The sequence below is a fragment of the Prionailurus viverrinus genome, chromosome A2, assembly GCF_022837055.1.
Source record: "Prionailurus viverrinus isolate Anna chromosome A2, UM_Priviv_1.0, whole genome shotgun sequence".
Classification (NCBI taxonomy): Eukaryota; Metazoa; Chordata; class Mammalia; order Carnivora; family Felidae; genus Prionailurus; species Prionailurus viverrinus.
In genome coordinates, this window is record NC_062562.1 from 32,965,127 (window position 1) to 32,978,996 (window position 13,870).

At 36.9% G+C, this 13,870-nt stretch overlaps 1 protein-coding gene across 2 annotated transcripts in view; it reads left to right on the top strand.

Annotated features, from left to right (window-relative positions):
* SLC25A26 (solute carrier family 25 member 26) overlaps nucleotides 1–13,870 on the top strand; it is a 138,540-nt gene that overhangs the window by 12,329 nt on the left and 112,341 nt on the right. For both annotated transcript variants that reach the window (XM_047840302.1, XM_047840309.1), the window contains exons 2-3: nucleotides 2,283–2,439; nucleotides 6,646–6,755. In XM_047840302.1, coding sequence (XP_047696258.1) covers nucleotides 2,283–2,439; nucleotides 6,646–6,755 — 267 coding nt within the window. The remainder of the gene's footprint in view (nucleotides 1–2,282; nucleotides 2,440–6,645; nucleotides 6,756–13,870) is intronic.

Here is a 13,870-nt window from a genome sequence, read left to right on the forward strand (position 1 = left end):
GAAAGCCCAGCTTTTTGTCATCCTTTTACTGCCTCTTGTGGTTTTCTTCTGGCACATCTCTGTAATGTTTTAGTGACCTCATTTTAGGTCATTTGCAGAGTAGACCTTCATGATCTACGAGATTCAGTCATGTTTCTTAGGCTGATCATATAGTACAGTATTAATGTTTATGGTAATGAGCTTATCTGTTTCTCTTAAAATAATTTTTAATAATTTACCTATGCTAGTTAATGACTGGATTTCTCATGAGAGTAATTTCATTTTTGCAGTGAACTCTTTATTGGTTTTATGGTGAGTGGTAAGTAGAGCAGACAGTGTTTATTATGTACTGAGGTTTGTACCATCTGAGCATTTCGTATACCCAAAGGATGGAAAAATTCATCATTTTGAATTTTGCCTGTATGTTTGAATAATACTGATCTTTTTCTGCATCTTAGTTTTTAATGTATAGTTTTTTTAAAAGTATATTTCTACCTTCTGATAGGTAATATATCCATGTGGAGGATCAAAATCTGGAGGATAAGAAAAGTTAATGATTCGTTTTAAAAATTACTATGTAGCAACCGTATTGAAAGTCTTTTTTTTCTCCTTGTAATTCTTCTGTCTGCCCATGGGAAACAGGTTTCGATTCACATTTTAAAAAAATGTTTATTTTGAGACAAAGAGTGTGAGTGGGGCAGGGACAGAGAGTGGGGGGGAGAGAGAATCCTAAGCAGGCTCTGTACTGTCAGTGCATAGCTCGACGTGGGGCTCGACCCCATGACCCTGGGATCAGGACCTGAGCCAAAATCAAGAGTCGGGCACTTCACCAACTGAGCCACCCAGATGCCCCTGATGCACATTTTTAAATGATGCCCTAAGACTTTGTGTGTTGACCTTTGACTCTGTACTTGAATTTATATTTTTACCTAAAATTGTTTTCCTGAATTTCTTTTTGCTTTGACTAAGTTGTAACCAGTTTTAAAAAAAAAAAAATTCTACATATACTCCACTGTAATCATTAGGTGAAAACTTAGTTTTTAAAGTTCACCTTTCTAAAGCAACATGATGTCTCTTGGGAGATGACTAGTTGGGACCTGGTTTTAATATTCTCTAGGAATTTAGCTCCCCCTGCCCTGCTTTTATTTACTTAATTAAAAAATTATCAAGGAATTTTTAAATATAAAGGAGAGAGAATACTACGGGAATCCTTAGATGTATGAATCTTAAAATAACAGATCTAGTTCCCAAGGACCATTACCTATTTATTTATTAGACAGCGAGAGCGAGCGAGCAGGGCAGAGGGGCAGACAGGGAGAGAAAAAGAAAAGCAGGCTCTCCACGCTTAGTGCATAGCCCGATGCAGGGCCCGATCCCATCCTGAGCCTAAATCAAGAGTCCAATTCTCAACCGACTGAGCCACCCAGGCACCTCCCCATTACCTATTTTAAAATGACAGTCTCCCCCCAAAAGCCTTACTTCGGTTTTACTACTCATTAAAAAGGCAAAAATATAAATTTGGTCTGATATGGAAAGATCAGCAAGATAAATTAAGTGATAAAAGTAAGGTGTGGTGCACTGCATATTGTATATACCTTTTTCAAAAAAAAGGAAAATACATATTCGTGTTTGCTTGTATATACCTAAAGTAACTTCAGAAGGATCCAATAAGCAAACAGCAGAAGTGGGTATCTGAGTTATTAGACAAGGGAAAGAGGCTTTGGACTCTTAACCTTTCTGAGATTGTTTGCTTGTTTACTTTTTGAACCGTGTGAAAGTATTAAAAATGAATTTAAATTTGATTTTAAAAATAAAAAAAATATTGGGGCGCCTGGGTGGCGCAGTCGGTTGGGCGTCTGACTTCAGCCAGGTCACTGGTCTCGCGGTCCGGGAGTTCGAGCCCCGCGTCAGGCTCTGGGCTGATGGCTCAGAGCCTGGAGCCTGTTTCCAATTCTGTGTCTCCCTCTCTCTCTGCCCCTCCCCCGTTCATGCTCTGTCTCTCTCTGTCCCAAAAATAAATAAACGTTGGAAAAAAAAATTAAAAAAAAATAGAAATAAAAATTAAAAAAAATATTGAAAAATTACAAGTTAAGAATATAGCACAATAATCATTATTTCCCCAGGAAAATTTATAAATTCAGGTAGAAGGTCTTTTGTTTGACTATACCAAATAAGTTGTGGATTAACAGGTATGTAAAATGTGCTTTAAAGATTACCTTTTTCTTATCCCTACCCCCCAAATGGCAGGGTAACCTTTGATTGTAACCTTATTTTCCTTTCTCTCTCTCTCTCTTTTTTTAAAGGCTGGTGGGGTAGCAGGTGTCTCTGTTGACTTGATATTATACCCTCTGGATACCATTAAAACCAGGCTGCAGAGTCCACAAGGATTTAATAAGGCTGGTGGTTTTCGTGGAATATATGCTGGCGTTCCCTCTGCTGCTATTGGATCTTTTCCTAATGGTAAAATTTATGTTGATATTCTTGTCCCTGCTAGAAAGCCAACATAATGAGATTTATTTTCCGGATGGTATGTGGTGTCACCCCGTGTAGAATCGCTCATGTGTTGTAGCTTATCTTCTGAATTTGTTTTCTATTCATTAACCCATTGCTTTTGAATCGCTAGTGTGAGATCTTGTTCCACTCTACTTGTAATAGAAGTACAGTGGTTTTTAAATGTTTTTTCCTGTTAAAATCCCCAGTTAGAAGCTTGAAAATGTTACTCTAATGTTGGTTGTCATACCGTAGAGTAGTGGTTCTCAACCTTGCCTGCATATTGGAATCTCTTGGGAAGCTTTAAAAAATACTGATGCCTATGTCACCCCGGTAAATTTAATTGGTCTGGGTTTTGCCTGGGTATCAGGAGGTTTAGTAGCTTCCTAGGTGATTCCAGTGTGAAGCTGAGTTTAATAACTACTGCCTTGGAGATTCTTTTGGAGCAGGTGAACCTAAGAGGCCTTAAACCTTTTCTGTCTTAACTAAATTCCGCTTGTATGATGCAACCATTTCCCACTAACCTTCTCCTGGATACTCCCCTTCAAATGTCTTTGCTTTTGTTGTAGCTTTGGAGTCACATTATGTGATTTATGGCCTTATTTTGTAATCAATATAATCTGTTTTATTTAATCCACTTGTTAGTATACTTACTATTTTAATTGTTTACTGATGGTTTCAGTGGTACTCAAGCAAACCAAGCAAACAAAACCCTCCCCCATCCCCCAATCCCCTGTTACAGAACCTCAGCTCTAGGAGATTCCTAACCTCTAGAGTCTGGTTTCTTTTTTCTCAGGATAATTCATGAGCAATTCTTTCCTGGTAACCTGGCATTTAAATGTCCATCTGTGTTCATCTGGAGCACAGTATTCACATAAAGATTGGTAGTGCAGAGAAAAATTACTGTTTTGGTCCTTTGGTTTCTTCCCCCAGCAGCCCTTAGAACAGCCAACTGTTTTTGAGGTTATCCTTGAATTTTATTTGTCTTACTACTTTTAGTAATTGACTGTAGCAAGTCATTAGCACCCACTCCCTGCCAAGTCCAGTTCTATATGTGGAAGAGAGACAGTGGTTCCTAAATTTGACCACAGTACAATCACCCAATCACCTGAAGACATTAAAGAAGTACGGACACTGGTGTCTTACTTCCAGAGATGTGATTTCATTGGGCTCAGGTGTGGCCTTGGCATTGATGCTCAAAGTCTGTTTTTATAGTATTCATTGTTCTAAAGTTTTTTTTTCTCATGCATATTACACCGAGGAATTAGTATTGGTAGTATTACCAGTAGTCCAAGGAGTCCATGGTGTTTTAGGCTCATGGGACTTACTTTAAATTCTTGCCACTAGGACTTTAGCTACATGTGGTTTTGAACTTTTGCACGTGTGAGAAAATGTTTTTCTTGCCGTACTTTTTTTGTTTTTTCACCATCTCCTGAACAGCAGTGGATGAGTGATGCTGGGTAGATAGTGCCTGCGTTTCAGAAATGGCCTTTTTGTTCTTCTGGGAGTTTTTGGTGACTTGAAGTTTTCTATCTGGCATCTTTTTTTTTTTTTTTCTTGTACTATTTAAGTTAAGGTTATAGTTTAGGTTGTAATCTGAGTACCATACACCAGTGTAATAGTCAGTGTTTGTAGACTTTTCTGAGAACATACAGTGGTCCTCCTTATCCGTGGTTTTGCTTTCAGTGGTTCATTTACCTGTAGTGAACCGTGCTCCAGAAGTAGATGATCCTCCTCCTGATGCATCATCAGAAGGTCATTAGTAGTGTAATGCTATGTCACAGTATGTACGCCATTCATCTTACTTGATCTCATCGTGTAGGCATTTTTATCATGTTACATTATCACAAGAAGAGAGGTGAGTGCAATATAGGTATTTTTTTTAAAGTTTATTTAAGAGGGAGCACACGCAGGTGAGGGACAGAGAGCGAGAATCCCAAGCAGGCTCCATGCCGCGAGCCCAGTGCCCAAAGTGGGGCTCAGACCCACAAACCGCGAGATCATGACCTGAGTCAAAATCGAGAGTCAGCCACTCAACCAACTGAGCCACCCAAATGCCCCCAGTATAGGTATTTTTGAGAGAGAGCCCACATTCACATAACTTTTATTACAGCGTATTGTTATAGTTCTATTTTATTATTGTTGTATTGTCTATTGTATTATTATTGTTTATTGTTATCATCGCTTACCGTGCCTAATTAATAGGTTACACCTTAGCACAGATAGGTATGTACAGGAAAAAAATATATATAGGGTCTGGTACTATCCGTCATTTCAGGCACACACTGGGGGGCTTGGAAGAAATTCCCTGTGGATAAGGGAGGACTGTAATATTCTGCAGGGGTCAGGAGTTAGGGATGAAGAGAACTGAGGGTTGAAAGAAGAGGCAGAAGACCCCTCTTCAGGATCCTTACTCTTATTTAGAGGGGAACTTAGGGGACATGCCTGGGTGGCTCAGTCGGTTAAGCATCCAACTCTTGATTTTGGCTCCGGCCATGATCTCATGGTTCATGAATTGGAGCTTTGAGTTGGGCTCTGTGCTGGGCCTGGAGCCTCCTTCTGCCCCTCTCCCCCTTGTTCGTTCTCATTTTCTCTCTCTCTCTCTCTCTTTCAAAAAAAAAAAAAATTAAAAGGGAACACAAAACCATAGGTTTTTGTTTTTAATTTTTTTTTTTAACGTTTATTTATTTTTGAGACAGAGAGAGACAGAGCATGAACAGGGGAGGAGCAGAGAGAGAGGGAGACACAGAATCTGAAACAGGCTCCAGGCTCTGAGCTGTCAGCACAGAGCCCGATGCAGGGGTCGAACTCACTGACCGAGAGATCATGACCTGAGCCAAAGTCGGACGCTTAACTGACTAAGCCACCCAGGCGCCCCGGTTTTTGTTTTTAAAGAGCTAGCAGACTCTGTAGGTATTAGCCCAACCCCTATTCTTTGTTGTAACTTGTCCATAGCCTCACTTGGAACCTTGTGACATCATTTGCAATTAGTGGGGCTTTCTTGGGTGTCACACAGGAGAGTTTTGGGATTTATATTTCTTTTTTGGATTTACATTTCTAAAGAATTTTGTCTATCACAAAAGTAGCGATACAGTCTGACTAGGTTGAGGTGGTTAACCAGGTAAACGTAGAAACTTGTGGCACTTTCTCCTTTGCCTGGAGGTGAAAGGAGAAGGGGGGTGGAGGGTGAAAGGTGCAGCAGGTGCAACTTACAGCTGAATGGGGTTGCAGATATTCTAGCTGTACGTGTAGTGTGCTAAAGTAGAAAAAGCCTTATTGAGAACCACTGTGGGAATAGGGACCTACGTTAATAGTATAGAACTGTTTGCATTGGGACAGTGTGCCTCCTCATTTGGCCTCGTGTTTATTTGTTAGCAGCCTGAGGAGAGTTTAAAAGCCTGTTGATTTTAACTGTGGAGAACTGGTTTTCATTATCAAGCTCTTTTTTTGAGCGTTTTAGACTTGAATGTGATTGTGGTCAGATGTCCTTCAGAAGATGAATTTGTCATTCGTTTATCTTTCAGGCCTTATCTTTTATGGAAGTGATAGACATCTTTTGATTAACAGTACATGGCAGGTTTTAAAGCCCTCTTATATAGCTAAGATTAGTTCCTGGTGATAGGTAGCTTTTTTGAGATTTTGATTTACAGTTGGAATTAAATAGTTGATTGTTTCCTTGATGTAAAGGTGAGTTGATGTAGTAAAAGGTAGCCATGGTTATTTTGAGTGAACAGAAATAAAACATACCAAATAGATATTTTATTTAATGTGTATGTTTCCAATCTTAACCTGTCTATAAATCAATGTAGCTCATTATTTTATTACTATATGTAAAGATATTTTGGATCACAGAAATTCGTATCTCATTCTAGAAAGCTTACTAAAAAATATCAAGTGACTTGATACAAAATGGTGAATGCTGGGTTAGCTGTCAGGCTCCCTCAGGGCTAAGATCATGTCTTGTACATTTTCATAAGTCTGGGATTGGCTTTATAACATGGGTTCAGTAGATTCTGCAAGAGTGGGGCAGGAAGGAAGAATACATGTTAAATTATTATCTTTATCTGTTACCTCGTAATTTAATAATTAGAGTTTAATTTTTTTGAGAAACTTATTTCTTAACAGTTTGAATATATATTTAAACTTTGTGAAAGACTGGCTTGTTTTAAATTTCAGCTGCTGCTTTTTTTATCACCTATGAATATGTGAAATGGTTTTTACATACTGATTCGTCTTCATATTTGATGCCCGTGAAGCATATGTTGGCTGCCTCTGCTGGAGAAGTGGTAAGTAACAAGTTATGCATATAAAATACTTAAGGAATGCAAATCGTGCTTATATCTTTGATACAGATAATACTTCATTTTTAAAAGACAGTTCATTTTTAAGTTATGAAAGTCATAAACTCCAATAAATGTAAATGGATTAAACACAATAGTTAAAACATAGAGTCTAGGTTGGAGGAAAGAAAAATCCAGTGATGTGCTGTTTTCAAAAGACATGCCTAAAATGTAATTGCACAAAGAATAAAATTAAAGAGATGGAAGAAGATATCCATGGAAATTGTGGTGGCTTTGTGTTGTGTCAACATAAATGAGCTTGAACTCCATTTCTTAGAACTCCCTTTCCAGGGTGGGTCCAGGTTAGGCTGGCTACGAGAGAAACTTGTACAAGAGTCATAAGGTGGACATGAAGCAACAGTTGTGTCGGTGCTCAGAAGGTTGGTGTTAGAGTCAGGCACTTTTGCAGTTTATGAACCTCCTCTCTGGTCTCCAGCCTCTCCAGTTCCTACTGGATCTTCTCTGTCAGCTTCTGTAGATTCTGAGTCAAATGTGTTGTCTGTGCGGTGAAGGATGCCAGCTTATACTGCAGGTAACCTGTATCATGAAGGTTGATGAGAAACCAGTGTGGCGGTTTATCCTTGCTCTTCCCCATTTCACACCATTTCATCCACCCCATTGCCTGCTCTCTGATTTCTTTCCTAACGCTGGATGTGGAAGCAACAATTCTATGTAACCTGCTTAATCAACTCCCATAAATACTGTTCACACCTTTAATAACTCTTTATTTATTTATTTTTTTAAGTTTATTTATTTTGAGAGAGTGAGAGTGCAAGCTGGGGAGGGGCAGAGAGAGAGGGAAAGAGAGAATCTGAAGCAAGTTTTGTGCTATTGGCACAGAGCCCAACATGGGGCTTGATCCCACTAACTGTGAGATCATGACCTGACCCAAAATCAAGAGTCGAATACTTAACTGACTAAGCCACCTAGGCACCCCAATAACTCTTTATTTTTATCATTTATAGTGGTTCTACTTCTCTGATCAACTCTGATACAGAAATACAAACTGAAAAAGAGCTGATAGAATAATGTCAATGTCAGGCAAAAAAGACTGAAAGTAAAAAAACAAAGAGACCGTTGTACAGTGATACAGTGAACAGTTATCTTGGGAGATGTAATAAACCTGGACCTGGCGTAAATAATACAGTGTCAAAATAAAGCAGAGATGGGCAGAATTATAAGGAGAAATGAATAGAACCGTAATCTTTAAAAATTTAATTTAACTTTTTTTTTTCGCAAGTGTACTCTCTAATCCCCATCACCTCTTTCATTCATTCCCCCTACCCATCAGACATATAATCTTTGTTGGAGATACTAACTTCTATTTGTAAAAGTCTTAAGACTAGGCAGACGGGAACGTTTATTGAGACCATAGAAGATTTAAAAATGAAAATGGCAAGATTGGGCTAATGGATATATATTGAGCTCTGCAACCGAGACTTAAAGATGATTCAGGTCTTTTTTTTTTAAATTTTTTTTTAATGTTTTTTATTTCTGAGAGAGAGGGAGAGACAGAGCATGAGCAGGGAAGGGGCAGAGAGATAGGGAGGCACAGAATTCGAAGCAGGCTTCAGGCTCTGAGCTGTCAGCACAGAGCCTGACGTGGGGCTCGAACCCATGAACTGTGAGATCATGACCTGAGTCGAAATCAGATGCCCAACCTATTGAGCCACCCAGGCACCCCTATTCAGGTTTTTTTTTTTTTTTAAGCATACTTGAAACGTTAATAAAAATGTATGACCCAGTAGTACAACAATGCAAATTTCAACAAGTAGTAAAGAGGCAATGTCATACAGATCATTTGGTATCTGATGGAGTAAAATTGGAAAGCAGTGACAAGATAGGCAGTCCATCTCTACCATGTGTTTTAAACAATTATTTGTCTCTTGTAAATAATTCATTACCAAAGTGAAATCATGATGTAGGTGATAAACTATTTGTAATTAAAAAATAATACAGATATTTTTTCCACCCAAACTAACACAGAGAAAGTTACAATACCAATAAAAGTTCCCCACTGCCCTCACCCACTCAGCTTTCTTCCAACCCCTCCTACTCAGTACTAACAGACATCCTTTAATAAAATATTTTCATGTATCCATCCAGAAGTTGTCTGTTCTTTACTGTTGTTATTTTCAAATTACATGGTCTGGTGTTTATGCAGTCTTACTAAACCCAGAACCTTGTTATGGGCAGGGCACATTAACAAGAATGGACGACAAAGTGAAGAGAAGGGTCTTAGTATATAAGCCTGTTATCATTTCATCCATTTATATGATTTTTCTGTTTAGAAAAGTAGTGGTATATGTTTACATGAGGAAATTTGAAAAGTGAATCAGGCTTCATAAGATTTACATTAAATATGTGATACATTGTGGTTTTGTATTCTATGCAGTATTTTTTTTTTTTTTTAGAAAAGTTGGATGAGAATCTATAAACTATTTTGTAATCTAATTTTTTACTTGAAAATACAGTGAATGGGGAAAGCAGAGATCATGATAGAAAAGTAAAAGTACAGAATAACTTCAAGAAGACAATTAAAAATAACAGATTTACTGTAATGTAATTCACAACCTATATAACTCATTTGGAGGTATAATCAAAAGTTTTTTTTTTTTGGTATGTTCAGAGTTGTGCAACCATCACCATGGGCAATTTTAGGACATTGTCATCTCTTCAGAAAGAAAGATCATACCTGTTAGCAGTTACTCCTCGTTCCCTCAACCTTCCCACCACGAATCTACTTTTTGTCTTTATAGGTTTTCCTATGCTGGACATTTCGTATAAATGGAAGCCTCAACATGTGGTCTTTTATGACTGGCTTCTTTGGCTTAGCATCATGTTTTCAAGGTTTTATCCATGTTGTAGCATTGTCAGGGCTTCATTCCTTTAATTGCCAAGTAATATTCCGTGTGGCTTGAATATTTGCGTTATTTTATGGACACTTAGGTTGTTTGCACTTTGGGGCTGTTATGCTAATGTTCCTTTCATGAACATTTTTGTGCAAGTCTTTTTGTTGATGTATGTGTTCATTTCTCTTGGATGTACACGTAGGAGTGGAATTATTGGTCAAAGTGGCTGTGCAATTTTACATTCCCATTAGCAGTGCATAAGGGTTCTAGTTTCTGCACATTCTTACCATGACTTGGTATCTGTCTTATAAATTATAGTCCACAAATAGATGTTTGGTGGCATCTTACTGTGATTTTGATTTATATTTCTCTGATAACTAATGATTTTGAGCATCTTTTCATGTACTTAGGAGATATTTGCTTACCTTCTTTGGAGACATATCTATTCAGATCCTTTGTTCTTTAATTGGGTTGTCTTGTTACTGAGTTGTGGAAATTCTTTATATATTCTAGATACAAGTCCATTATGAGGCCTATGATTTGTAAAATTTTTTACCATATTGTGCTTTGTCTTTCCATTTTCTTAGTAACTTGCCATTTTCTTCACTTTGAAGCATAAATTTAAAATTTTTTATTTTACCTGTTTTATTTTACTTAATGCTTATGGTTTGGTGTTACATCTTTGAAACCATTGCCTGATTTGAGATCATGAAGATTTATACCTGTGCTTTCTTTCCAGAATTTTAGTTTTAACTCTTACTTTTAGGTCTTTGATCCATTTTGAGTAATGTTGTATCTGCTGTGAGGTAGTCAAACTTCAGAATTTTGCATGTGGATATCCAGTTGACCCAGCCCCATTTGTTAAAAGACTATTCTCCACCCATTAAAGGGCTTTGGCACCCTTCTCAAAACATAATAGATTGTAAATGTGAGGGTTTGTTTGTAGATTCTCAGTTCTGTTCTGTTGATCTCTGTGTCTGTCCTTGTGCTGGTATCACACAGACTTGATTAAGTGTAGCTTTGTGGTAAGTTTTGAAATCAGTAACTACAAGTCCTCCAACTTCTTCTCTGTCAAGATTGTTTTGCCTATTCTGCGTCTCTTGCATTTTCACATGAAGTTTAGAATCAGCTGCTCAACTTCTGGAAAAAAGGCAACTTAGATTTTGATAGGGATTGCACCGACTCTGCAAATCAATTTGGAGACTGTTGCTATCTTAAAAATATTAAACTTTGTGATCTATAAATATGTGATGTCTTTGCATTTATTTAGGTCTTATTTTCTTTCAACAGTGTCTTATAGTTTCAGAGTATAAGTTTTGCTCCTGTCTCGGTAATTTATTCTTTTTAAAAAAAATTTTTTTTGTCTTATTTATTTTGGAAGGAGGGAGGGGGAGAGAGAGAGAGAGAGAAAGAGAGAGAACAAGTGGGGGAGGAGCAGAGAGAGAGGGAGACACAAAATCTGAAGCAGGCTCCAGGCTCTGAGCTATCAGCACAGAGCCTGACATGGGTCTCGAACTCGTGAACCACAAGATTGTGCCCTGAGCCGGAGTTGGATGCTTAACTGACTGAGCCACCCAGGTGCCCCGTTTTTTCTTAAGTAATTTATTCTTTTTGATGTTATTCTAAATGGAAATTTTTAAAAATTTCATTTTCAGTTAGTTCATTGCTAATTATAGAAATACATTCATTTTCATATATTGATCTTGTATTGTGCAACTTTATGGAACTCAATCAGTTCTAAAGTGGTTTAGTGGATCCCTTAGGATTTTCTGTACATAAAATCTGTACACTCTATTTGTTGTGCAAATAGAGGTTGTTCTATGTCTTTCTTTTCTATTTCATTTTCTTGCCTTAATTGACCTGGCTTGAAGCTTTAGTACAGTGTAGAATAGGAGTGACAAGAGTGGACATCCTTACCTTTTTTCTGAACTCAGGAAGAAAGTTAGTGTGCCACTATTAACTATGATGTTAACTGTGAGGTTTTCATAAATGTTCTTGATCAAGTTGAAGAAGTTGCCTTCTATTCCTAGTTTGTTGGATGAAGTTTTTTTAATTTTTGAAGGGCTAAATTTTGTCCGTGATTCTGTTCATCCATTGAGATAATCGTAAGGTTTTTGTTTTTTATTTTGCTGATATGGTGTATTACATTAACTGGTTTTCAAACATTTTCAGATCACTCTTGCATTACTGGGATAAACCTCATTTGATCATGGTATATAATACTTTTATTTAGTGCTAGGTTTGTTTACTAGTATTTTGTTGAGGACTCTGTTCATAAGAGATACAAGTCTGTAGTTAACTTTTTTTGTGCCTTTCTGGTTTTGGTATCAAGATAAAACTGGTCTCATAGAACGAGTTGGGAAGTATTAGGACAATTTAAAAGAAAGTTATTTTTAAGGGAATGTAGTCAAATTAATTACATCATTTTAGTTGATGAAAACATACCAGATTATATCTGGGAAATCCAAAAGAAAAGGAATTATGGGGGAGATAGTCTATTTTATAGAAAAGCAAGTGTCACTCTGTGTGATAATTTGAATTGTTGAGGTTATGATATTTGATAGGGACAAAGATGATCTTTGGTCTTCTTTGGTATTTTTGCATCTTAAAAATTTATTTTGTATATCTGGGATATATGAAACTATACTTTTCCATTTCTATAAAATGAATTTCTTTAAAAAAATTTTATTTTAGTATAGTTAACATACGTGTCATATTAGTTTCAGGTATACAGTATAGTGATTCAACAATTGTATATATTACTCTGTGCTCATCATCCATGTCACCTATCCCGCCCCCACCCCCACCCAGCTGCCCTCTGGTAACCGTCCATTTGTACTCTGTAGTTAGGAGTCTGTTTTTTGGTTTGTCTCTCTGTGGTTTTTGTTTGTTTGCTTATTTTTTTTTTTTAACTTTGTTCATGTCTGTTGTTTCTTAAATTCTACATGTGAATAAAATCGTATGGTATTTGTCTTTCTCTGACTGGCTTAATTCACTTAGCATTACAGTCTTTAGGTCCATCCAGGTTGTTGCAAATGGCAAGATCTCACATCAATGAATTTCTTGATGTGAGAAATCTGTTGTATGGTTCCTTGAAGAAAATGTTGAAATTAGCCTAAGAAACACTAAATTCACTAAAGTTGATTTTATAAAACTTGCTTTGATATTCTTTTAAAAATGATTTTGCAGGACCTAAGTCCCAAGTAAACTCTGGAATTTTTTAAAAGAAAAATTGCCTTCATGACTTACAGAAGTTAGAAAAGTGATGAGACTAGCAGTGTATTATTTTCTCAGTAGGAAGCAACACAAAGTAGTAACTCCTTTATGAGCTGCAGACCCCTTTAGGGCTCTAATGAAACCTGTGAACGTCTCTCCAGGAAATGAACATGAGGACATTTTGCATAGAATTTCTGGGCATTTTTGTTCCCTCTGCTCTTACCCAAAGTAAGAATTCCGGTGCTTGAATTGTACTGGAAAATTAGTTTAAACTGCAATTTAAAACCAATTTATACTTCATTTAAAAACAAAAAAAATTTAAGCTGTTACCCAAGGTTCAGATTGTTTTTTGTGATTATGTTCTGGCTTTAGAACCTCTTTACATGCAGTAATTTTTGAGTATATATACTAAAGAATAACAAGTTGTGTGTGAGAGTTTTATTGTCTCAGGTTGTGAGAGTTTGTTTTTATGATAGCCCTTGCCTCACATTATTTTAGAATTGTGTATTGCTTTAACCTTAAATATTCTCATAAACTCAGTATTTGGTTTATATTTTATATTTTATAGTGTGTTGTTGAGAACAAGCAGCAAAAAGAACTTGGCCACACAGGGATCTCTTGCCTGAAAACTAATTTGCCATGTTGAAGGACAGGTTTTCTTCAATTTAAGAATTTTCTGTCTCTTAAACTTAGCAGGCATATGTAAAGTAATATGTAATTAGGGCAAATGATAGTTGCTAGATTAATCATGTTAATGGCTTATCTTTTCATATCTAAAAAATACTTCATATTTTAATACACTCTGTAACTGACATTTAAAAAATATTGGAGCCTTTGTTGTTGCATTCCATGTGAACTCTTGCACATGGGAGGTGGTATAGGTGGATGTTAGTAGGAAACAAGTGTCCATAACACAGGAGATAAACAATTCTGGGACAGTCATACCTTTATTGTGTCTCTTAGATTTCCATGGTCCCATAAGTGTCAGGTGTC